Source organism: Candoia aspera, chromosome 4 (genome assembly GCF_035149785.1).
Source record: "Candoia aspera isolate rCanAsp1 chromosome 4, rCanAsp1.hap2, whole genome shotgun sequence".
Classification (NCBI taxonomy): domain Eukaryota; kingdom Metazoa; phylum Chordata; class Lepidosauria; order Squamata; family Boidae; genus Candoia; species Candoia aspera.
Genome location: NC_086156.1, coordinates 63,637,210 through 63,663,213, shown reverse-complemented (window position 1 = coordinate 63,663,213; position 26,004 = coordinate 63,637,210). Strand labels below are relative to the sequence as shown.

Genomic DNA, 26,004 nt, shown 5'->3' with positions numbered 1-26,004 from the left:
GGAAATTCCTCAAGTGTAGCACCACAGGCTACAAATAACATTTAGTTTTATTAGGTCCTTTTTCAAAACCAATGTTAAGAGGTCAGCAATAACAGTAAGTACAATTAGCAGAACAAGATTAAAAATAGTTGCCTTGGGTATTCATAAACTCATGTCAGCTGATGCTGCAGTTCAAAGTAAAATAGCACTGAAAGAACATTAAGTGAAGGGTGAATATGTTTTACACTTAATTTGCTATTAAAATGTACTAATTATGAATTTACAATTTAAAAGCAGAACCAATGATAGTCTGATATGATTTTTAAAAAGCATTTAAACTGTACTTTTGGGGAGGGGGAAAATCACATTGAAAGAAATGCAGAAGAGTTAGGAGAATGGAGTCCACAATAAAATTGCTAGGTTTAATCTTTCATTCATGTACATGCAGAAATCCACAAGGAAACCTACCTTATTTTCTCTTTTACCCCAGAAAACAAATGTGTCTGCAATTGATGAGAACTATGGAGGAAACAGATTATCTAGGCCTCTCCTGTGTGGAGTACTGCAGAGTTCTACTCTCTCTCCCATCCTTTTCAACATCTACATGAAACTTCTGTGTGAGGTCATCTGCCAGTTTGGGGTTCAGTATCATCAGTATGATGATGATACCCAATTATATCTTTTGACCCCAGGCCAGCCAAGTGAGGCTGTCAAGGTTTTGTCCCAATTCCTGGAAGCTGGCGGGATTTAGATGGGGAGGAACCATCTCTGACTCAATCCTAACAAGACCAAGTGAATATGGGTGATATTCCATCTTTGACCTTGAATGGGGTTAGCACTTCTCCCTTCAAGGATGGTATGCAATCTGGGGGTCTTCCCAGACTTACAGCTCCTGCTTGAAGAGCAGGTGTCAGATGTTGCTAGGAAGATCTTTGCACAACTCCATCTGGTACACCAGTTATGCTCTTTCCTAGATTGGGGGATTATTCATGCCGTAGTCACCTCCTGGCTTGACTACTGCAATGTACTTTATATGAGGCTGCCCTTGAAGACCACTTGGAAGCTTCAACTGGTCCAGAATGCAGCAGGGGGAGCAGTAATAGGCATGCCTCAGTATGCCCATGTAACCCCTCTGCTTTGTGAGCTGCACTGGTTGCCAGTTTGGTTCTGGATGTGATTCAAGGTGCTGGTTGTTGCCTATAAAGCCCTACATGGCATAGGGACTGGTTACTTGTCTGTCTCCTGTCTGTTTCCTATAACATCTGCCCAGCCAATTTGATCCTGTAGGGATTGATGCACTCTGGATTCATTGTTTAACGATGTCATGTATTGGGACTCCAGAAGTGTACCTTCTCTGTAGCAGCACCTGTCTTCTGGTTGCCCCCGAGGTCTGGATGACCCCCACTCTGCTGTTGTTTAGAAAAATCATGAAGACCTGGCTCTTCACCTAGGCCTTTGGCAAGGGAGAGTGAGACCCCTCATTTCATTGTGCTTGCCATCTTTTATTTTTATGTTTTATTGAATTTATTGTACTTTCTTTATTTGATTGTTGTGAGCTGCCCAGAGTCATTGAGAGTTAGGTGGCATACAAATTTAATACAGGATGATGATGATGATGATGATGATGGAGCTGATTGTATAGTTGTACAAGAAACTATGGGTTACAAGGAAGTAAATATCAGTTGAATATGCAAAATAATCCTAATGGTAGAAGCTGTTCAACAGTGGAGGAGACTGCCTTACAGATGGTGGGCAGTCCTTTCCCAGAAATCTTTAGTCAGAAGATGGGATGGCCACCTGAATAGGATGCTGTAGTGGTAAATTCCTGTACTAATCAGGGTTTGAACTAGGTGCTCTCCAAGGTCCCTTCCAACTCTTATTTTATGTTCTTGTGATAGAAGAGGGACTTTCAAACATGGGCAAGGTTAGCCCAAAATATTTTGCTTGATGATGTAAATCAGTCCCACTTTCTTATGGTATGCACATGGGTCTGTCAGTACAGCTCAGTTTAACCTACTTCAAAAAGTTGTGAAGTAAAGAATGGGGAATCCTTTAATTCCTACTGAAGAGGCACAATATATATGTACCTTTAAAAAAATCATGGATTTAGTTTAAAATAAAGATCTCCAATGCAAATAAATAAAAACAACAAAAATATGCAGTTCCATACTGTACTGCATAAAAATACTGCACTATTATATCAGAAGACTGGCATACACCCTTTTCTCTCCATCCCAGAAACACACAGTAGACAGTTTTATAGAGGTGATTTGCTCAGCCATAAAGCCTTGATCTACAAATATTATAGCTATTGTAGAACTTACACTGGCAGAACATTTTAGAAAGCATTTTTTATGAGTATTTTTTGTTCTGCATGAAATAAGATCTGAATTAGAAAGATTATCAACTCTCTTTGTTGCTTCTACCTGGATACTGGATGTCTCAATCATTGATAACTGATCATGGCTACACTAACATTCTGGATTTCTCTATTTAATTTTTATGAGCAATAAAATATTGTTATATTGTTATATAGGTCTACCTATGTCATAAGAAATATATATATATATATATGCATAAAACTTGTAAATACATTAATAGAAAGTATTAAGTGACCACTTAGAGAAGTCAGAGGAAGGATGTGCAGGCAGTGGCAGAATGTTGAATAGCCTAGTTTTCTTTTCCTAAACCTTTTTGTAAACCTACTTTAGATATGTGAAGCTTACTGAAGCAAAAACCTGGTTCCTGACCATGTTCTCATTTTCAGAAATAGACTAATTCCCAGAACCATGGGGCAGGACGGCAGTCCCAAGAATGTGATGTATCAGCTCATGGACAAAAGAATTGAACCAGTCAGAAAACTTAGCAAGCTTGTGCTTACCTGGTAACTTTGAAGGCTCTGCCATTGGAAGAGTAAAGGGGACAAGGGGGAATAAAGTCTCTATCTACACCTTTATTGGACAGCTTGAGAGAAACTCTGCTTCTCCATTCTGTATCACACTGGTTAGGATGGGCTACCCCAGATGCAGCAATGTGAGAAGGAAGGAACTAGGGTCCTTAAATGCAAAAAAAATGGAGCACATATAGATCGAATGCAGCAGATTCTAGTTAATCATTAGGGGAAAATGGTAATGGTTAACACATAGCTTCAAGAAGTGATTTGTTGTTTATTCATTTAGTCGCTTCCGACTCTTCGTGACTTCATGGACCAGCCCATGCCAGAGCTTCCTGTCGGTCGTCAACACCCCCAGCTCCCCCAGGGACGAGTCCGTCACCTTTAGAATATCATCCATCCACCTTGCCCTTGGTCGGCCCCTCTTCCTTTTGCCCTCCACTCTCCCTAGCATCAGCATCTTCTCCAGGGTGTCCTGTCTTCTCATTATGTGGCCAAAGTATTTCAGTTTTGCCTTTAATATCATTCCCTCAAGTGAGCAGTCTGGCTTTATTTCCTGGGGGATGGACTGGTTTGATCTTCTTGCAGTCCAAGGCACTCTCAGAATTTTCCTCCAACACCACAGTTCAAAAGCATCTATCTTCCTTCGCTCAGCCTTCCTTATGGTCCAGCTCTTGCAGCCATATGTTACTACGGGGAACACCATTGCTTTAACTATGCGGGCCTTTGTTGTCAGTGTGATGTCTCTGCTCTTAACTATTTTATCGAGATTTGTCATTGCTCTTCTCCCAAGGATTAAGCATCTTCTGATTTCCTGACTGCAGTCAGCATCTGCAGTAATCTTCACACCTAGAAATACAAAGTCTTTCACTGCTTCTACATTTTCTCCCTCTATTTGCCAGTTATCAATCAAGCTGGTTGCCATAATCTTGGTTTTTTTGAGGTTTAGCTGCAAGCCAGATTTTGCACTTTCTTCTTTCACCTTCATCATAAGGCTCCTCAGTTCCTCTTCACTTTCAGCCATCAAAGTGGTATCATCTGCATATCTGAGATTGTTAATGTTTCTTCCAGAGATTTTAACTCCAGCCTTGTATTCCTCAAGCCCAGCTTGTCGCATGATGTGTTCTGCATACAAGTTGAATAGGTAGGGTGAGAGTATACAGCCCTGCCGTACTCCTTTCCCAATCTTAAACCAGTCCGTTGTTCCGTGGTCTGTTCTTACTGTTGCTACTTGGTCGTTATACAGATTCTTCAGGAGGCATACAAGATGACTTGGTATCCCCATACCACTAAGAACTTGCCACAATTTGTTATGGTCCACACAGTCAAAGGCTTTAGAAGAGTCAATAAAACAGAAATAGATGTTTTTCTGAAACTCCCTGGCTTTTTCCATGATCCAGCGGATATTGGCAATTTGGTCTCTAGTTCCTCTGCCTTTTCTAAACCCAGCTTGTACATCTGGCAATTCTTGCTCCATGAATTGCTGAAGTCTACCTTGCAGGATCTTGAGCATTACCTTACTGGCATGTGAAATGAGTGCCACTGTTCGATAGTTTGAACATTCTTTAGTGTTTCCCTTTTTTGGTATGGGGATATAAATTGATTTTTTCCAATCTGATGGCCATTCTTATGTTTTCCAAATTTGCTGGCATATAGCATGCATTACCTTGACAGCATCATCTTGCAAGATTTTGAACAGTTCAGCTGGGATGCCGTTGTCTCCTGCTGCCTTGTTATTAGCAATGCTTCTTAAGGCCCACTCAACCTCACTCTTCAGGATGTCTGGCTCTAGCTCACTGACCACACCGTCAAAGCTATCCCCGATATTGTTATCCTTCCTATACAGGTCTTCTGTATATTCTTGCCACCTTTTCTTGATCTCTTCTTCTTCTGTTAGGTCCTTGCCATCTTTGTTTTTGATCATACCCATTTTTGCCTGGAATTTACCTCCGATGTTTCTAATTTTCTGGAAGAGGTCTCTTGTCCTTCCTATTCTATTGTCTTCTTCCACTTCCACGCATTGCTTAAAAATAATTCCTTATCTCTTCTGGCTAACCTCTGGAATTTTGCATTTAATTGGGCATATCTCCCCCTATCCCTGTTGCCTTTTGCTTTCCTTCTTTCTTGGGCTACTTCTAGTGTCTCAGCAGACAGCCATTTTGCCTTCTTGGTTTTCTCTTTCTTTGGGATGTATTTTGTTGCCGCCTCCTGAACAATGCTGCGAACCTCTGTCCAGAGTTCTTCCGGGACCCTATCTACGAAGTCCAGTCCCTTAAATCTATTCTTCACCTCCACTGCATATTCCTTAGGAATATTAGTGAGCTCATATCTAGCTGATCTGTGGGTCTTCCCTAATCTCTTTAGTCTGATCCTAAATTGTGCAAGAAGAAGTTCGTGATCTGAACTACAGTCAGCTCCAGGCCTTGTTTTTACCGACTTTACAGATGTCCGCCACCTTTGGCTGCAAAGGATGTAGTCAATCTGATTTTGGTGATGTCCATCTGGTGAAGTCCATGTATAAAGCCGTCTCTTAGGTTGTTGGAAGAGAGTGTTTGTTATGCAGAGTGAATTGTCTTGGCAACATTCTATCAGCCTATGTCCTGCTTCGTTTTGTTCTCCCAGGCCATACTTACCTGTAATTCGAGGTGTCATTTGACTGCCCACCTTAGCATTCCAGTCTCCTGTGATGAAAATAACATCTCTTTTAGGCGTGTTGTCCAGTAGGTGCTGCAGATCCTCATATAACTGCTCTACTTCAGCTTCTTCAGCATCTGTGGTTGGGGCGTATATTTGGATCACTGTGATGTTAGATGGCTTGCCCTGAATTCGAATTGAGATCATTCTATCGTTTTTTGGATTGTATCCAAGCACTGCTTTAGCCACTTTACTATTAATTATGAAGGCTACTCCATTTCTTCTGTGGTCCTCTTGTCCACAGTAGTAGATCTGGTGGTCATTTGATGTGAAGTGGCCCATTCCAGTCCATTTCAGTTCACTGATGCCCAAAATGTCTATCTTTAATCTTGACATCTCACCAATAACCACATCCAATTTGCCCTGGCTCATAGATCTGACATTCCAGGTTCCAATGGTGTGTTGATCCTTAGAACATCGGATTCGCCGTTCACCACCAGCACCGTCGGCTGCTAGCCGTCCTTTTGGCTTTGAGCTAGCTGCGTCATCACGTCTGGGGCTAGTTGAACTCATCCTCTGTTCCTCCCCAGTAGCATTTTGACCATCTTCCGATCTGGAGGTCTCATCTTCCGATGGTATACCGTCATATCTCTGGTTGTACTGATCCATTTAGTTTTCACAGCAAGAATACTGGGGTGGGTTGCCATTACCTTCCGCAGGGATCGCATTTAGTCTGACTTCTCTGTCATGACCTTCCCATCTTGGGTGGCCCTTCACGGTTTAGCTCATGGCATCATTGAGGTGCTCAAGCTCCAGCACCACAACAAGGTAACGATCCTTTGCTGAAGCAAGAAGTGATAGGCACTTTCTATATTAGAATATGTAAATGGAAACTGGATAGGCTTTTGTCATGAATGTTGTAGTTATATCTTATACTGAGTAGGTGATTGCACTAGATTGAAATAGGTACTAGGACTGTGTGTGGCTTTTGCCTTTTTGTGAAGTCTGTTGAGCCCCTTTCTAACCACAATTGCAGAAAATCAGCAGATTGTTTTCTTGCCTTTTGGGGGTAGGAAATTCACACAAAGTTGGAATGAGAAACTCACACTGTCATGTGTACCATAAAATATCATTAATATTGTAAAACAAAACAAATTCCCACCAACCAAAGGAAAAAAAAACTCAGAAACTCCTGGCTCTACTTGTGAGTTATAGCAATTTGTCCAATTTGCATCATGCCCCAGTCACTAAGGCTGTGTGTTATATGTGGTCACAAGCCATATGAAAGTTGGCCATTCCCACACTAAATGTTCTCTTCCTTTATCATTTTAGTGGGACTTGCACAAGAAAATTTCATACTGGATTGTTTTTACTGATGTTAGCAGTAAGCTAGAGATGGAGTTTTCTGTTTCTTTTTTAAATCTATTTCCAAAGATCATTAACTGGGAAAATTTGTTTAGTTTATTATTCTTATCACGTAATATATTAACGTAATTATTATGTCCTTTTGATTGTCTTGTAGATGGTACAAAGAATCTCTTTCACAGACAATAACAGGAAGTGCTGAAAGTCAAACTTCAAGATAGTAACAAGGACAGGTACAAGTTAAACTATCACTATAAAGAAACAAGGGAAAGCACCTATAACATTTATTCTGTATTGTTATTGTGAGTTGAAAGGTGGCAGGCAGGCAGAGATTTGAGATGTATGTACTTAGCACTTGTTAAGATACTATACCAAGGTTAAAAGAAAAAAGAAAAAGATTAGTTTGTCAAAGTACAGCAAATGAAGCAAATATAAGGGGCAAATACAGTAACTGATTCTAGAATAGCTAATGGAAATTACTGAATAGGTGACTGAGGAAAAAACAGGTTGTGATTGCTCTGAAAGGGAAGAAGTAACACAAGCCAGTGTTACTGACCAAACTGCATTTGTCTAATTTAATGTTTAAACTCAGTAGTAGTAGTAAGAGAAAAGACCATGGCAAACAAAAACATATTATGTACAGTATTGTTATTGTCATGAAAGCATTCTCTTTCAGTTAGAAACTTAAGAAAATATACTATATACCAGCTTGTTTGAAGTGGGGGTATCAGGGATTGAAGCCAAGACCTTCTGCATGCAAAATATGCATTCTACCTATGATTCTTAAAGATGAATTTTCCATCACCTAAATGCTATTACTAAAATCAATTCAATGTCCAAGTAACTCTGGGTATGTAAGCAAAATTATATAATAGGAATACAGTACTGGAAGACTGAGTTATGCTCAAAACAGCAGGGAAAAAAAGTACAAGAAATACAAATTGACAATTGGATATGAGAAAATAATAAAATGGAATGGCTGGATCACTACCTTCATGGCCATTCCTTTCTTTTCAATGAGGTATTGTCTTTATATATCCCAGGGATGGAACACAATAAGACTCTAGAAGTAAAAGAATGATTTCATGATAAATTTTTTAGAAACCAGCAAGCTGAATTACTTGAAGTTCAAGGGCAACTAACCAGAAACAGAAAAAGCCTTTATTGTACAGAGAGTATCTTCAGGATTTTTTAAAATTGTCAAGTAACTTTAAGCTTAAAATGTACAATACTTATAGATTAAGAGGTAATCCCCAAGGAGATGTGCCCCAATAATCATTAAATTTCTGAAGTCCAGCACTAAAGATCATGCTTTATAACTCTCAAGACAAACTACTGAACTGAAATATTATGGAATTAAAATAATGATTTATCTGGACCTTCTTTTGCTAGGCAAAGGATTAAAAAAAAATTCACTTGACCCACAGTTTTGCTAGGGGAAGAAACAAACAAACAAACAAAAAAACCCAGTTCTTTGTTTCCACCTTTCCCTTGTAGAAGGGATACAAAGTTTATAAATCCATCAGCTGCTGTGGAATTTTTAGAGGCTCTGCACTCATCCAACAAGTAACAGGCTTTCCCCCCCCCCCCTTTCCTACACTCTCTATCACTATATGAGTATAGAGGCGTTTGTTTTTCTTTTTCCTAATTTCCCACATTGGGAGTGGTGGGGGTGGAATGGGTGGAAGGGGGATCAGTAAAACCTAAGTTTAAACTGAAGGTTAAAAAATGAGTTTTCTTATGTTTTTTATTTAGTATTGATATTGCTAGAAGTTGCTTTTTTTAATACTTTATGTATTATGGTAAAAAAAATTATTTTAGTTCAGATCCATAATTGTCGCTTAAATGTCTTCTCTTTATGCCATTTATTAATCTTGCTACAGTACAAAATATTTGTAGTTTTTGGATGCTGACTTTGAGAAATGTTATGTTTATTTAGATTCATGGCCCTTAAAAGTGATCAGTTTGAATGTAAAGGGGGGGGGGGGACAAATCTGTAACAAACTGGAAAAAATTACAACCAGAGATAATTATGTTGCAAGAACTACATTTTCTACCCACTGAACCTTTTTTTTTGAGACCTAGGAGCTGGATTGGATGAACTTATACTGATGGATGTTCAAATAAAGTGTGTAGGATAGCTTTTTGCTTAATTTTTTTTTAAATTGTGCCTTTGAGTCATGTTGACTCAATGATGATTGATGATTACATTGGCAAGTCTATGTAGTTTTCTTGGCAACATTTTCAGTAGTAGTTTGCCATTGCCTTCTTCCTAGGGCTGAGAGAGAATGATTGGCCCAAAGTGACCCAGCCAACTTCCAGGCCTAAGGCAGAGCTAGAGCTTGGTTTCCCTACTCTTAGCAGTGCCTTAACTGTTAGACAAATCTAGCTCTCATTTTATTTAATAGTAACTCCAAAATGAATGTGGCAATTTTGGCATTATTCTAGATCCTTATAGATTTAGATGGAAATACACATAAAAACATTTACTTCTTCACTAAACCAGAAAGTACTGCAAACATCTATTTTGGAGTTTCAGTTAATAGATATTTGGCATTTCTTAAACACAAAAGGAGGATATTATACTTTTTTTTCTCTTGTGAACATAAAAATTGTTTTAGATTTTTAAATTTTTTTTCCTGCTTTGGTAGAGCAAGTGGTAACTCTTCAATTGGCCCAGTTATAATCTCATGCCATATTCAAGTGACTCTTCCTTTGAAATTTTAAAACTACAAATAAGTCAATCCCAGATGGTACCTGAATACTTCCTTAATAAGTGATCATTCTTTTGTGGAATATATTAAGTAGAAAATTTGTCCTTAAAAAAAAACAATAAAGGAGTTTTACCACATGCCTTCTCTGTCATGGCACCTACTTTATGCAACTCCTTCCTCCCAGAGATATGGGTAGCCCCAACCCTGTTGGCCTTTAGGAAAGCAATGAAGACCTGGCTTTTCCCCCAGGCACTATGGCCAGGAGGTTGATAGAGCCGGCATAGATTCTTTGGTGATGTAAGGTTTTACTGGGGCCTTGATGCAGTTTATTGTTTTAAATGTTGTTTTTAATGTATTGTGTTTGTTTGTTTTTTGTTTGCTGCCTAGAATTTCTTTTGGTAGATGGATAGCTATATAAATTTGTTTAATAAATAAATTGTTAAAGGCAGTTATTTGTGGATCAACAATCATCAGTGCCTCAACAAAAAAGAGAGATACTGTACTTCTTTCCAACTGTTTCTTGTATATTTAGAAAAGATGGTAAAAGACACACAGATTAATTATACAAAGCATTTGTAGCAACTAAGGTTAAATTATGGCAATTACATTGAAAACATTGGAATATCTTTGGAGATAGTGCATTAGAATTAATAGGAATTGAGAGAAAAAGCTGAAAAGTTATTGGGTCACCGGATGAAACAACAATGAAATTTTATTCCTGAAATTCAGGCCAACATTGGTCAATTATACAGTGAATCTATTAATTATCAGTTTTTAATTTCTATACTCAATTATATAATTTATTTAGTAAACATCTAATAAAATGACTCTCAGTGGCTCACATAGAAAAATACAGTATTTAAAAACTCCCTATAAAAATAAAAATCCAACAACACTGCAAGGATAGAAAGAAAGCAAAATATGGCCACAATAACTCAGGGAAGACTGTCCAGAAAAACTTGGTCTTTAGGAGCTTGCAGAAAACCAGCAAAAATGGGGCCAGCCTGATCTCCACTGGAAGTCTATTCCACAGTGTCAGTGCAGTACAGAAAAGCAGCACTTCCTTGCCTCAGCCTTCCAAACCTCCCCAAAATGTGGAGTTTACAGCAGTTTCTCCCTGCTAGATCTAACTGGGTGGGCCTAAGTTGTCTGGAGAAGGTAGTCCTGAAGGTGTTTGGGTGCTAAGCAATGAAGGGCTTTATTGTTCAAAAACAGCACTTTAAATTGGACGTGGAAACCAATTGACAACCAATGCAAGGTCCACATGGTGATATGTGCTCCCAACGTTGGAAGCCGAAAAGTATGTAGGCCACTGCATAAACTGCAACTGAACAGCAAATTATTAATTTCTTGGGAAATATTGAAATGGGAAGAGATCTCTCAAGAACATAGGAAGAACGTGGGACAATCATTGTCATTACAAGACATCATAGAGCCAATCCAATCTATGTAACTGGGAAAGGCCTTTGATCCTGATAGCTTCCCAGCTGAATGGGTAGAACTTCTGAAGACTTTTTTTTTTAATCCATTCAGTCGTGTCTGATTCTCGGAGACTACCTGGACGAGTCCCTGCAGTTTTCTTGGCAAGGTTTTTCAGAAGTGGTTTGCCATCGCCTCCTGCCTAGGGCTGAGAGAAAGTGACTGGCCCAAGGTACCCCAGCTGGCTTTGTGCCTAAGGTGGGATTAGAACTCACAGTCTCCTAGTTTCTAGTTCAGTGTCTTAACCATTATACCAAACTGGCTCTGTCTGAAGACTTATTGGCACCTATATTATTAGAAGTCTAAATGAATCATTATTTAATTTTACTACATTCCTTCTTTGTTCTATGTGGTCTATATCACATAATATTAAAGTCAGAAGAAGACCCTATCATAGACCATTGTTTAACATGGCAAAATATTAACTGCAACATTAGCCATGAGTTTACAGAAGGAAGGAAGGAAGGAAGGAGGGAAAACAATGTCTGTCACATAGAAGTACCATTCCCAGATAAATGGGGTTAATGCAGCCTTACAGTAAAATAATATGCATATGCTTGAAAAAACTTGGTTGCTTAGGTGTTGTTAACTGTAGGTGCTGCCTCTGTGGGCATTGTGGCTAAGAGGTGAGGGGGACTGCACACAAGGGCAACACAAGGTGTCCATGCTGGGAGAGAGCATGAACAGATGGAGGGATATGTGATAGGCTAATGCCTTACATCCGCATTGTTGATTGGTTTAAATGTTTGGATTAGAAATCTATAAGAGAGGTGGCTAGGAATGGTCATGTGTGGCCTCCGCCCATCCCTGCCTGCTTGCTGATTTGGGCTGTTCTGCAATAAACAGGTTAATGATCCTCCACAAGTATCACCTGCTTTCTGTTGTATCCTGGCTTGGGAACAAACTTCTTAAGTTCTAACCCTGTCATTCAAAATGCATCTCGATGGTTAGCATTCCTTGCAAACTGACAGTATCCAAAAGGTGGAATTTCTCACAAAATAATGTGGCAAAAACATTTGCATATATTTATGTACCACAGATTCTATGCTGATAAGAGACTAGTTCCTTTCTTACTTGAGGCTAGCTAATGGGCCCCCTAGAACATCCCCTGTGGATCTGCAGCCTCTAACTAATGATTACAGGTGGTCCTCGGGTTATGATAGCAATTGGGACCGAGATTGCCATTGCTAAGAGATGTGGTCATAAAGCATGATTCATGTGAATGCATTGCTTAGTGATGGCAATCCAGGCAGTCCAAGTTGCTGTCATAACCCCAAGATGTGCAGGTTGTTAAGTGGGAAGTGGTGGGAGTCCCAGAGAAGGAGTACAGGGGTGCCGCATGAGGGCGGAGGAGGCCACGGGAGGCCTGGCACAGGTCACGTGCAAGTTGGGGAGGGGGGTGCTATGGTGTGGCAGCTGAGGGAAGGAGGGCACAGGGGCATGCAAGTGCAGGGAGGCCGAGGGAAGGAGGACACGGCATGGTGTAAGTGCGGGAGGCCAAGGGAAGAAGGACACGGCATGGTGTAAGTGCAGGGAGGCTGAGGGAAGGTGGATGCAGGTGCAGGCAAGTGCAGGGAAGCTGAGGGAAGGAGGACACGACACGGTGTACAGGCAGGCTGGGGGAACTTACCAGAGCGACTTGCAACCTGCTGGCTTCCCCATTGACTTTGCTTGTGGGAAGCTGGCAGGGAAGATTGCAAATGGCGATCACATAACCATGGGATGCTGCAACCATCATTAAGTGCAAGCCGGTTGCCAAGTGCCCGAATTGCAATCATGTGACCACAGCGATGCTGGGATGGCTGGAACTTCGAGAACTGGTTTGTAAGTACCACTCATTCAGTGCAGTTGCAACTTTGGTTGCTGAACAAGTGGTTGGTATGTGAGGACTACCTGTTATCCAAAAACAGGCTGCTGGATGGTAGTTCTTTGCTTTCCCAACATCTGTATGAGACAGCAATACAACAAAACAAACATTCCTATGTGTCATAGTTGTAGTTCCTTGAAACTTAAACTATTAATAGATTATTTACCACACCTTGATTATAATTTGATGTCATCAGGGTGCATTTAGGGGGTTATCTGCTGGTAAGCAGTTCTTCACTTATATTTTTGAGAGGAAAATACACCACAAAGTTTATATTAGGACTGTGAATGTTTTAAAAATGATTTGGAAGAACTGCTTTGGATCCTAACCCCTCTGCTATTCATTAGGCAGATTGTCTTCTTTTAGGCTTCTGTGTGGGTGTAAAAAAATTGCATCTGTTTAAGTTACATTAGGCTTCTTCAAAGCAGTGGAATCTTGTGAAAAAAGATGAATAGCAACCCTCACTATATTCATGCAAGGTCCAAAGCTCTTTTTCTGAATTATCTTGGAAGTGTGCATAGCCCACATCTACATACTATTGACAATAGTACCACAGATAAAATCAACTTCATTAATTGATTAGAAAAAATGTTGTGACTTCCTGCAATCATTTTTTAAAAAAATCTCAAATCATTAATTGTATGGGATATACAGGTAGTGTTCAGTGCCAGTTTCTGATAAGCAAAGTCAATGGGGAAGCCAGCAGAGGTTGCAAATGGCTATCACGTGACCTCGTAATGCTGTGACCATGAGGGATTCACCTAACAATAGCAACTGGGAGTGCCAGAACTGCTGTCATAAGTCAGTGCACTCACGTGGCATTGTGCCTTATGACTGCATCACTTAGTGACAGAGTTCCTGATCCCAATTACCATTGGTAAGCGAGGGCTACCTGTAGAATTAAAATACACTTCCTTGGGAGTTGCACTTAGCTCCAACACTTTCTACTTTCAGGAAAGGAATTTTCAGCCATGATTTTTCACTTTTATAGTGATTTTAGCTGTTCTTTAAGATGTTAAGGGTTTGTTTTATTTTTAAAAGAGACAGAGAGAGAAAGAGAGAGAGAGAAAGAAAGGGAGGGAGGGAGAGGGAAGAAAGATCATTTCATGATCTTGTTCCTTTATTCCATAAAGCATTAGTTATTTGATCTTTAAGCCTTTGTTACTGAATGATGTAAGCAGCTCAGTGTTTTCTTTTAAAGTAAAAGCCAAGGAATTATCTTGGTTGTTATGTGCTCAGAAGGAATAGTTGAACCAATAAACAAACAAACAAATAAATGTGATAGCTTTTCATCTAATTATGTCTAATCTTAGTACAAAAATTCAAGGCCTGAAAACAAAATTATTTGATTCTTGAGAACCTAACTCCTGAAAATAAAGTACAATTTGTTTATTGCAGATTAGAGGAAAGTCATCTCAACAACATTTTAGAAAATATTAATACTACATGGAAATAAAAATTATTTACTATTGAGACAGAAAAAAACATTTCAGGTGCTAAGATCTAATTGCTAGATGTGCAGATCACCTGGTTTTTAATTTAACACATAATATTCTGTTTGCTATGCGTATGTGTAGCAAACCCCTGCAATCTCCAGTCTCCAAACTTCTGTAATATTTGACTGCTCTCTAAAAGAATAAGGGCATTATATACCATTGCTGTACAACAATCAGTTGCAGTCACAAGCTGTCCCTAATGGAGAGTACACCCAGCCTGATTTTTTTCCACATTCTTCTTGCCTACTGCCATTTATAATTCATGAGGCCATGGTGGTAAGTCAGTCTCTAAATGGAAAAACAAAGAGCAGGATATACAGGTAGTCCTTGTTTACTGACTGCCTCATACAGTGACCATTTGCAGTGACAGCAGTGATGAAAGAGTAACTTTGCAACCAATCCTTGCATTTATGACTTTTGAAAGTCTGTAAAGCAAAGGAAAGCTGAAGTAAGATCGTAAGCACAGTCATAAAACCACACAAATGAATGTTCCCCTTCCTGCTCCATGCCTGATGACAAAACTAGGTTTTTAATTCCTTACGAAAGTTCAGGAGCAAGGGGGCTTGTCTCACCTCTGGGGGAAGGATGTTCCAAAGGGCGGGAGCTACTGCAGAGAAGGCTTGCTTCAGAGACCCCGCCAGATGGAACTCTTTTACGGATGGGGTCCGTAATATGCCCTCTGTGCATGACCGGGTGGGACGGGTTGATGTAATGGGGATGAGACGGTCCCTCAGATAACCTGGCCCCATGCCATGTAGGGCCTTAAAGGTGATGACCAATACCTTGAATTGGACCTGGAAGCAAACTGAGAGCTAGTGCAGCTCGCGTAGCAAAGGTGTTACATGTACTGACCTTGGGGCACCTAAAATTGCCAGCGCGGCTGCATTCTGGACCAGTTGTAGCTTCCAGATATTCTTCAAGTATAGCCCTGTGTAGAGCTCATTAAAGTAGTCTGTATGAGAGATGACCAGGGCATGAGTGACTGTTTGAAGGGCCTCTCGGTCCAGGAAGGGCATAACCGATGCACAACCTGAAGTTGAGCAAAGGCCCTCCTGGCCACGACTGCTACCTGCTCTTCAAAAAGGAGTCGTGAGTCCAGGAGGTCCCCCAAATTATGCACCAGGTCTGTCTGGGGCAGTGCAACCCCATCCAGAACTAAAGATGACAATTTCCTGGATACCAAGGAGCCATTAATCCACAGCCACTCTGTCTTACCAGGGTTCAGCTGAAGCCTGTTGTCCCCCATCCAGGCCCCCACAGCTCCCAGGCACCTGGAGAGGGTGGTCACGGCATCACTTACTTCACCTGGGATGGAGATGTATAACTGAGTATCATCAGCGTACTGATGATACCTCATCCCGTGGTGACAGATGATCTCGCCCAGTGGTTTCATGTAGAAGTTAAAGAGAAGTGGAGAGTACTGAGCCCTGTGGCACCCCACAAAGTAGGGGCTGTGGGCTGGATCTCTTGCTCCCTATCAACACCGACTGAGACCAGCCCTGGAGGAAGGAGAGATTTGTTGTAATTTTAACTATTAGTTGTGTTCTTGCCCTTTGGAATAGAAATAGAATATAGAAAATAATAGAAAATAACTTTATTCCCTCTTCTGTATGATAATCCTCTGCTATGCTGCCTTTTCTGCAGCATATACATATTCAGATCCTTTAGTAGTTCCTCATAGGGCTTGATTTCCAGACCCTTCACCATTTCATAACTCTCCTCTGAACTTGCTCCAGTTTGTCACTGTCTTTTTGAGCTGGGATGTCTAAAACTAGACACAGTACTCCAAATGGATGTGACCAGGGCAGAATAGAGTGGACAATTACTTCACTTGATCTGGATTCAATGCACTCCAATATAGCACTTACATTTTTTTGTAAATGCATCACACTGTTAGCTCATGTTTAATTTGTGGTCAAGAAAAACACCCAGATCCTTTGCATGTGTATTACTGCCAAGGCCTCATATACTATATTTGTGCCTTATATTTTTCCTACCCACATGCAGACTTGTATTTCTTTTAAATTCTATTCTACTCATTTCAGTCCACTGGGATTCCAACCTGATCTACCTTTTTTTTTTTTTTTTAATAATTTGTATTAAAAGAGGATTTTACAAAGATTAAAAAAACTACAGAAACATAGAAGAATGCACCTAACCTCCTTTTATGATAGAGTAATTGACTGTTTTAGTTGACCACTGCAAAATGGAGGACTTACTGTAGTATACCATGATTTCAACAAAATATTGACAAAGTCAAATGAGATTCTGAACGACAGTATGACAAAAATGTGGGCTAGAGTGTGCTACTGTTAATGGATACAGAGCTATTGAACAATCATATCCAACAAGTGTATGTCAGTGGTTTCGCGTCAGGCAAAAGGATTATTTATTTATACTATTTATATGATCACCCATTTCATTATGTGACTCTGGGCAGCTAATAATAATATAAAAGAACAGTAATATACAGCATATAATAATATATAATATACAGTAATGCCCTGCCACCAAGGCCTGATTCAACACCCCTTCCCCCCAAAAAACATACAAAATAATCATATAAACCAGGCTTACTGAACATTTAGGCTCAAGGTTTTGGGGAACAGTCAGGTCTTTAGGCTTTGTAGAAGGCCAACAAGTTTGAGGCTATCCAGATCTCAGGGGAAATATTATAACATAGAGCAAATGCCATGACAGAGAAGGCACATCTCCTGGGTCCCATTAGATGACACTACCTCATAGAGGGGACCCAGAGCATGGCTACTCTTTGGACCTAGTGGGATGAGCAGAAACAATTGCATACAGGTGGTTCCACAAATAATTTGGTCCAAATAATCAATTTCCTCCAGGGACCTCCACAGGTTCATGACAACCACCTTCCCTAAAAAGGGATGAAAGTTGTTAAATTCCACTGGATCCAGCAATGGATTTTTGAGAAGACAATAGACCACTGCATTGAAGGGATATGGTGGTACACAGCAACAATCCCTTCTGGTCCCTGCTGCCCAGCTTCACAAACAGGGTCTTACATCCAGCTATCTGTGGAGCAGTGCCCTGGCAGCCACCATGGATTCTTAGATGACAATAGGCACATCCCCATTCCTTCCCTGGAATTGTTACACATGAAATCCAACCAGGTTTGTCACTTCCCAGAAAGACTTAATCAGCCAGGAGGGATATACATAAAATACAGGTGGTCAAATTCACAGTTCCAAGGGCCCTTTCCACTTCAACAGGACCAGAAAGCTTAAACTCTTCCCAGATCATATACAGCCTTGCTTTACATCCTTAGCTATTGGAATGACTATTGGCTGTTAGATGCAGTATGAAAGAAGTATGTGGTTTGGTCATAAAGAGAGAATTAATGGAGACCAAATTGCAGAACAAATATATTAAGGAAGAATGGAGAAGAAGGGGAAGACTGAGAAAGCTGCAATTGGATAGAGCTGAAGAGATCCTCAAAAAAAAGGTGATCCATTTAAAAACAAAAGTCAACCTACCAATCAGTGATTGGATGTATCAAAAACAAGGATGGTTTGCAAGGATAAAAACTATGGAAAAGTATAGTGAATGGTATTTGGGTAAATTAGATCTAATTAGATTTCCCTTCCTTTTATCTCCTGCCTTTATTTCTTGTACATACTATTTCTTATTCTGTGCTTTACATGGCCCTACTTACTCTGATGGGTGTGTATATATTATGTGTATGCAGATAATCTGTAGCATCTGGAGTTGAGTTACCACCACACATTCTATGAACAGAGTATTGGAGACTGGTTGGAAACTATCCATTATTAGCAGAATCAATGACCAGTGTCTTTCCAAGGTATAATGAAATAATATCCAGTTGTGAAAAGTTGTTTGATTCTCCCACCAATCTCTTCTGACTTCTCCAGGAAGGAAAAATGAAGTAAACACATGACAGATTTCTTCAAAGATCTCATTCATGCCCTCATTTTATATATACTGAAAAGAAACAATTACAAGCAGAGGTTAACGTTACATCAACTGAACCTATAGCAACTATGCTACAGTTGACATGAATTGATTGATTCTGTGCCATCATCTTGATGTCAAATGGTAGCAACCTATGGATAGATTTTCTCCACAATAAGCTGTTCCCAATCTGGCCTTTCAGATATCCCAGTGCTGTAGCCATCACCACTCTAATCAAATCCATTTGCTTGGCTGCTGATCATATTCTGTTTCCTTTCACCTTTCCCAGCATTATGGATTTCTCAAGGGATCTGGGTCTTCGCATAATTTGTCCAAATATGATAATTTGAATCTGGTCATTTGTGCCTTGAGTGAGAACACTGGATTGATTTGTTCTGCAATCCATTTGTTCGTTTTCTTAGCTAACCATGTATTGTCAGGAATTTTCTCCTAAATCAAAATTCAAAAGTGTCAATACCCTTTCTAACCTGCTTCTACAAAGCCCAACTTTTGCTTCCATAGAGTGTCACAGGGAAAGACATCGCTTGCATCTCAATATCTTTTCCAAGTCCGTCATTTTTAATCTGTGGTGTATTTCTTGACTGCTGGTTCCTTTATTGTTGATATTTGATCCTAAAAGGCAGAAGCTATCCATCACTTCAATGTCAGTTCTAAAGCTAGTTGTGTATCTGTTGTTTGGTCTTCTGTGTTTTTAATCTTAGTCCATTTTTTTCACTGTTTTATTTATTTATTTATGTATTTAATCAATTTATATAACTGCCCACCTAAGCGAGGACTCTGGGTGGCAAACAATGATAAAAATAGATACATATACAAAAATTAAAATATATAGCAGCTGAGAAAACCAACAGTCATCCACATGGCCAGGAGATGGATTCCTTCAAACAGTCAGGGGCCCAGGCCTGAGTACAGAACCAGTTGTTTAGTGCCTTATGAAAGGCCAGCAGAATCAGGGCCAACCTAATCTCCAGAGGGAGAATGTTCCAGAGGGTGGGTGCTACAGTAGAAAAGGCTCATCTTCTGGGCCCCAACAGCCAACATTCTTTAGTCAACAGGACCCAGAGCATGCCCATCCTGCTGGACTGGATAGGGTGGGTAGAAACAACCAGGGAAAGATGATCCCTTAGTAACTCAGCCCCAAGCCATGAAGGGCATTAAAGGTGACAACCAACACCTTGAATTGCACCTGGAAGCACACTGGCAGCCAGTGCAGCTCATGAAGTAGTGATGTCACATGCGCCAAATAACCAGTGCCATTATTTATCCATGTGACTTCATTCTGCATAGGTGAAGCTTCTGAATGCTCTTCAGGGGCAATCCCATGGAGAATGCATTGCAGTAGTCCAGACAAGAGTGAGCAGGTCCTCCCAGTCCAGGAATGGTCACAACTGATATACAAGCCAAAGGTGTACAAAGGCCCTCCTCACCACAGCTGCCAACTGCTCTTGAAGCAGAAGCTGTAAATTCAGGAGGACTCCCAGATTGCATACTGAGATAGTGCCACCCCATCCAGAACCAAAGCCATCTACCCCGTTTCTAAATCACCCAATTTACTGATATATATATATATATATATTTAATTATGCATACCCTAAGAGAGGCTTTCTACAGCAAGGAGAAAGGGGCTCTCTTGGTGCTTATCATTATTGTTGGGATTTTTTTTAAAAAAAATCTTTTTAAATTGTGGACCTAGTTTTCCCTCCAAATATTGAGGATCAAGAATAAATAATTGTCTCCCTGTTATTATTTTTGTATTAAATTTGAAGATATTAGCATTTTCCTACATGTTGAATCAGCTGGTTTGAACCTTCAGCTTTCTACTTCAACTTTCCTTTGGGAACTGTCTGCATATCTCACTTTCACTTGTGTAAACCCATTTTGGAACTTTTTCATATCTTCAACTTTTGCTGATTAAGCTCCTAGGGGGCACCATAATCTACGTATATTATGGCGCCTCCTAGGACATGGAAGATTTTAAACAGATTCTCTCTGACTCCTACCAAGTTTTTATTCAAGCCATTCAGGACATTGTGGAAAATATGAGGTCCAAAATGTGTCATCTGGTTGGGGTGTCGTGGATGAAATTGAGGAATTCAACAGTGATAGAAAAGTTTCTTCTAAGAGTGAGATCAGGATTTCTATTGAGATGCTGGATGAAGATCAGATAGTCGAGTTGGAGAAATTTAAGGGAGAGAGATCTGCAAGCCACAAGTGAAATTAATCTTCTGAAGGAATGCTATGAAAAAAGAAGGTTATTATGTATGGGAGGTTTTCTGAAGAGAGCTTTGAGTTTTTGAGGGGGGCATTTGGGCTGTTTGATCTTTTTAAGAAAAAGGCTCTGTGCGCATTGTAGGGATATGTAAATGCTCTGGTTTATTTTGAAGTGGGATAAGGGTTAAAGAATATTTATCTGGATTGCTTTTAAGGTTTGGCTGATTTCATTTATCTTTAATGCTTTGGATTAAGATTAATAAGATATAATGTATAAGGTGTCTACTTGGATGGTTTTGGGTTTATTAAGATAAATATCATTAAAATTGTTGTATTAAGTATAATGGCAGACAGTTTATGTGCTTTTTAGTTTGATTTTTATTATAGTAGACAGAAATGTATAGAATAGGAGTAGGAAGGGAATAATTAAATAGATGTTATCTTTGGGGAGGGGAAAGTTATTTAGGAGGTTTATATGATTTTTTTTCTTTTAATATAAGGGGAGGGATTAACTGTACTTAGTGATTTTTATAATGTGCCAATGTGGAATGATTTATAGAAATGATGTGGTTTCAGTCTAATATAGAGTAAGGGGTTGATTATGGAAAATTTTTGTATATCCTTGCTGTTAAAGTCAGAAGTCACATTTCTCTGTAACTTTGAAACATTTTTCTCTTGTTTTTTCACAACTTTTTAGTTTTTTTCTTTTTTACGTAGTTTTTTGTTTTATCATAGTTTTTATCTTTGCTTGAAACTTAATAAAATTCTTATAAAAATGAGTAAATTAAAGAAATTGAACTCTAAAATATTCCTTCATGAACTTCACTGAAACAATTTAAACAAATGAAAAGCCATGCCTTGATATTAGTAAAGTGGAATAACCTATATCAATGAAAGATCTTGGATTACTATTAAATGGCAACAAAGTTCCATTTTATTTATTTATTTGTTTGTTTGCCTATTCTCCTCCAGTTCAAGGCACCTCACATGAAGATCATCCTTCATTTTATCTCCACAACATCTTTTATTTGAGGTAGGTTGGGCTGAAAGAAAGTGACTAGGTTGCTGGGGAACATAGCTGAGGATGGAAATAAATTTGGATTTACCCCATCCCAGTTCATTACCTTAAACTCTACACCACATTGGCTCCTATATCACTTCATCCACAGATAATGTTTGGCTATCTTATTGTAGACATTACTACCTATTGGACTCTCTCTGCTTCCTTGAAAGTATTTCAGATTACAGCACCATATGCCATATACTGTATTTCTGGTATATCATTACAATCCAAGAAAGTAGGGTTCACTTGTAAGGACTATTAACTGCATTTTACCTGCACTGTGAGAAAAGCATTGCTATGGGCTACACATGGACAAGATGCCCTGCAATGCCCAGCCTAAGAGCTTAATTTAGCCCATACCTGATTGGTTGCCAGTGTCTCCTAGAAAATGTTGAGGCTGTCATAATCCAACAGAGTGCAATTTCTATCCTCTCTGAGTTACTCACCTTTCAAACTCAGAACAATGTTTGACAATCCTGGCTCCTCTCTTGTTTAAACATATAACAAACCTCAGGGGAAATAGGGGGCTTTATCACAACACCTCTCTTAGAGTTAAGATACAGCAGCAGTGGAAAACTGCCTGTCCTTATACCAACATGGAGAGGTGTACAACAAGGGTGTGTTTAACCTCTGTATTAACTCCTTAGTTGCACAACTTAATGGTGAGACTCTCCACTCAGCTAAAATTTCTCACAATCACTGAGTGTTTTTTCTCTATGCAGATCATCTAGTAGTCTATTGTGGAATAGAAATAGGTCTGACTGAGCATTGCAGGCTAGTATCAGGTGGAAGATTCCATCCAAGATGGAGATTAATTATCACAAAACAAAAATAATGGATTTTGCGAAAAGAAGTAAAAAACTTTGATCCATTAGTGGAGTTGAGAATGAACAGATTTGAAACTATAAATATCTAGGATTGTTTTTCATATTTCTGGATCTTACAAAGAGGCGCTAAATTCATAAACCAAAGTTCCCATCATAGAGTAATGGTTATTCTTGCTTGCTTTTGCTCCAGAGGTTATTTATTCCAGCAGCCTTAAACATTTTTGAGGGAGAAACTCTAGCACAATTTTACACAGAGTTCAACTTGGATCATCCCCCAAACCTAGATGCTAACCATTACATTATTAGGGGCAATCTTTCAAATTCCCTGTGTTATTTTGTGACCAAGGCTGGTCTTCTGAAGGTAGAAGAAATTATCTTGATTACAATATTTAAATATTGGCTTAAGCCCTTTGGGCTTGGCTACCCTTATACTGATAGATTCCTATCAATTGTTGCTAGGCTTCATATTTATGGATATACTCTGGGGGTATTCATGATTCTAGGATTAAAGCCATTATTAAACAACAAATAAGGAACATACTGTAGATCACCAACTGGATGTCATTTCTTTCAAGTTTCTATAATTTGAATAGAATTAAATGTTCTCTGAAGCTGGCAGATTATTTATTTAATATATAACTTCCCAGATATAGAAAGGCCTTCATCCTGAGAGTTTTCCTTGTGGAAACTAGGGTGGTTGAACCAACAGAACATATCCTGCAAAATTGTGCAGTTTTATAAAGATAGATGGTACTCTCTCATTGCCCTGTTTTGAAGACCTTCCTGTTGTTACTGTACTGATGTATTTACAAAAGCATTTTGCTTACCAGTTCAGACCCAGATACATATATATCAAGGTAGCCAAATATTGGTCTACAAGATCAGAGAAGATATATTGCTGCCACTTGACAGCTTCCCTTATTTCTTTTAACTGTGGAGCAGTTTGTGATTTTAAATTTATATGATCTAGTTGTTGACAGTAATAAAGTAAACTAACCATATGTTGGGTAAGGGCACTAATCTGTTCAGTCTAGATGCAGTCAACCATTTTCACAGTTATAGCCCATACTTTTCCTTCCCTCCCTTTTTGTACATTTTTAAATTTTGGGGGCAGGGGGTTGTGGAAAAGCAGTGATGTCAATGTGAGTAGGTGGGCCACAACATTTCACCTTACAAAGAATATTCTAGGGTAAATTTAAATGTAAACAGGTATATTAGATTTAGCACAAGCTATAATACACCTATTTTTATGACATGGGAAGTTCACAAACAAAAAAGAGAAATCAAGCTAGCAAATACTGGAGACTTTTTGCTAATTTTAAGCAGTGTTGCCTTGGGAAGTTTTAGGGTCTGCCAAAATGTAGCTGGGGCACCTCGGAGTGCACTTGGTGCATTGTAGCTAGGGGTTCATTTGGCCTAATGGACATGGCATGCTGACTTCTGGCATAGCCCAATAATGCCTATTCTGATTAGTGATGACTCTTAGATCATGACATTTTTATCTTGTTACCCTTTCTTTTGAATGGGGATGACTTTATTGATCCGGGAAACATATAAAAAGAAAGTATTTTAAGTCTGCTTTCCTCTGCCCCATACCTTTCTCTTTTTCCTTTTTTAAAATATAAATAATATTAAAAGTTTTAAAGAGACAATAAAAACTAACAAAAACTAATAAGAATAAAGAAAACAGAGAAAGAAAAAGAGAGAAAAAGAAAAAGACAAAACTGAAGAAAGAAAAAACCTTTGTCTTTTTCCATCTGTTACAGGAATAGACAGATCAGGGAAAATAAGCACAGACTGCTGACTCCCAGTTATTTAAGGATACCAATAATAAATGTTTTGCTCAACTGAAATAAAGAAAGCTTGTGAATTAAGCACTGATATTTAAAATCAATCTGCAACCTCAGAGTACACTTAAAGGTTCCCTCTTTTTGCACTTTTTTGCATTCTTTGAATTCTAATAAACAAAGTAGACCTGCAAAGTTAGAAATATGTTCTTCCCTGATGTAATTCAGTTGTGTTATCAATATATATATAAAAATATCCTCCACCTCCACTCCGACATAAGTTTTGATGCCTATAAATCATTTGATCTATCATTATTTCATTTTTTTTAATGGAATGTTCCCTGAAAGTGCAAGATTTCATCCTTCTCCAAATTTTAATTTGGAGGTATGTCTTTAATTTTAAACTACTACAGTTCTGGAAGAGATGCATTATAGAGTAGAAAAAATGCTTCTAAATAATTGCAAAATAGGTCCATATATAGTACAATACATATTTGAATTTCACAACATCTCTAGTTTAGATAACTTTGATCTCTCAATTCTAATAATGACCAGTACTGATTATACCGTACAACTATCTTTCTAAAATCTTTTCAGAAATACAATACAGCAAGGGAAGAACAAACTGGAAGCACAGAGGATGCTTCCAGACAGATGGTTCCTCATGCTGCTGAAAAGTTATGCAACTAATCCAGCTTTTTCTCCTTAACTAATTGTCAGGAAAAAAGACACCACATTTGTGGGAAAAAATCACAAATAAGACAGGATACTAGGAAAGATTAATGTGGAACCAATCCTAGGCTTAGAGCCAGAAAGTGGTATCTGAGCAACAGCAGAATTTTATTTTTTGTTAAGATAAATGACTGGTAAAAGGGATCCAAATTCAATACAAGAACAGTAAAAGTCATTAAAAACAATCCATTAGCCATATATATATATATATATATATATATATATATATATATATATATATATATATATATATATATAAAAAGACTAATCTGTGTAGGTAAAGGATGTACAAAGAAGAATCTCAGACTTACAAATTTTTGCCAGACTGGCCACAAGAATCCAGAGAGCAATGATATAAGGATCCTGGACATGATGCCATTTGAAAGTGACAATCTGGTAAGCCTCATTTCGGTGTCCTAGAGTGTTCTCTTCCATTCCTGCTGCAACAGGGAAAAGGAGAAATCCCAAGAAAATCCTCCAAAGTTGCACTATGCCCATCAGGGCAGAGTCCTTAAATAGTAGGTTTTCAAATTACTGGATCTCTGTAAAGATTGCCTGCTGCTTTTGGCTGAAGTGGATCTCTGGGCATGGAAAGCTGGATGGGAGGCTAGTAGAAGTATCAGATAAACTTCAAGGGTGAAAGGCTGCCGGCGTTTTTAGGTATTATATGTACTTGCTCAGCTGTGCACAACCAGCAGGGGTCAGCCATGTCATAGTTGCAGCTGCCAATATGCATTTGCCTCACTCACCTGAACTCTGGGGCAGAGCTTTCTTGAGAAATCTGTTCTGACCAAGATGCCCAATTCGGACTGTAATTTTTCCAGTTGGGACAAATGAAGCAGCAATGACAAAGCTTGGGGAATTACAGTAATGTGTATGTGAGAAAGCTTACAGATGTCTGAGTGGTTCCACTTTGTTCTGGTATTTTATGTGTATTGTGAGAAACACAACTACAAACCATCTGCCTACAAAAAACTATACACTTAAAGCAGCAGCA

At 39.0% G+C, this 26,004-nt stretch overlaps 1 protein-coding gene across 1 annotated transcript in view; it reads right to left on the bottom strand.

Annotated features, from left to right (window-relative positions):
• The window catches only part of SLC9A3 (solute carrier family 9 member A3), a 111,831-nt gene extending 86,318 nt beyond the window's left edge, over positions 1 to 25,513 (bottom strand). The window contains exon 1 of the mRNA XM_063304282.1: positions 25,319 to 25,513. Coding sequence (XP_063160352.1) covers positions 25,319 to 25,505 — 187 coding nt within the window. The 5' untranslated portion in view covers positions 25,506 to 25,513. The remainder of the gene's footprint in view (positions 1 to 25,318) is intronic.
• Between the last annotated feature and the right edge of the window lie 491 nt (positions 25,514 to 26,004).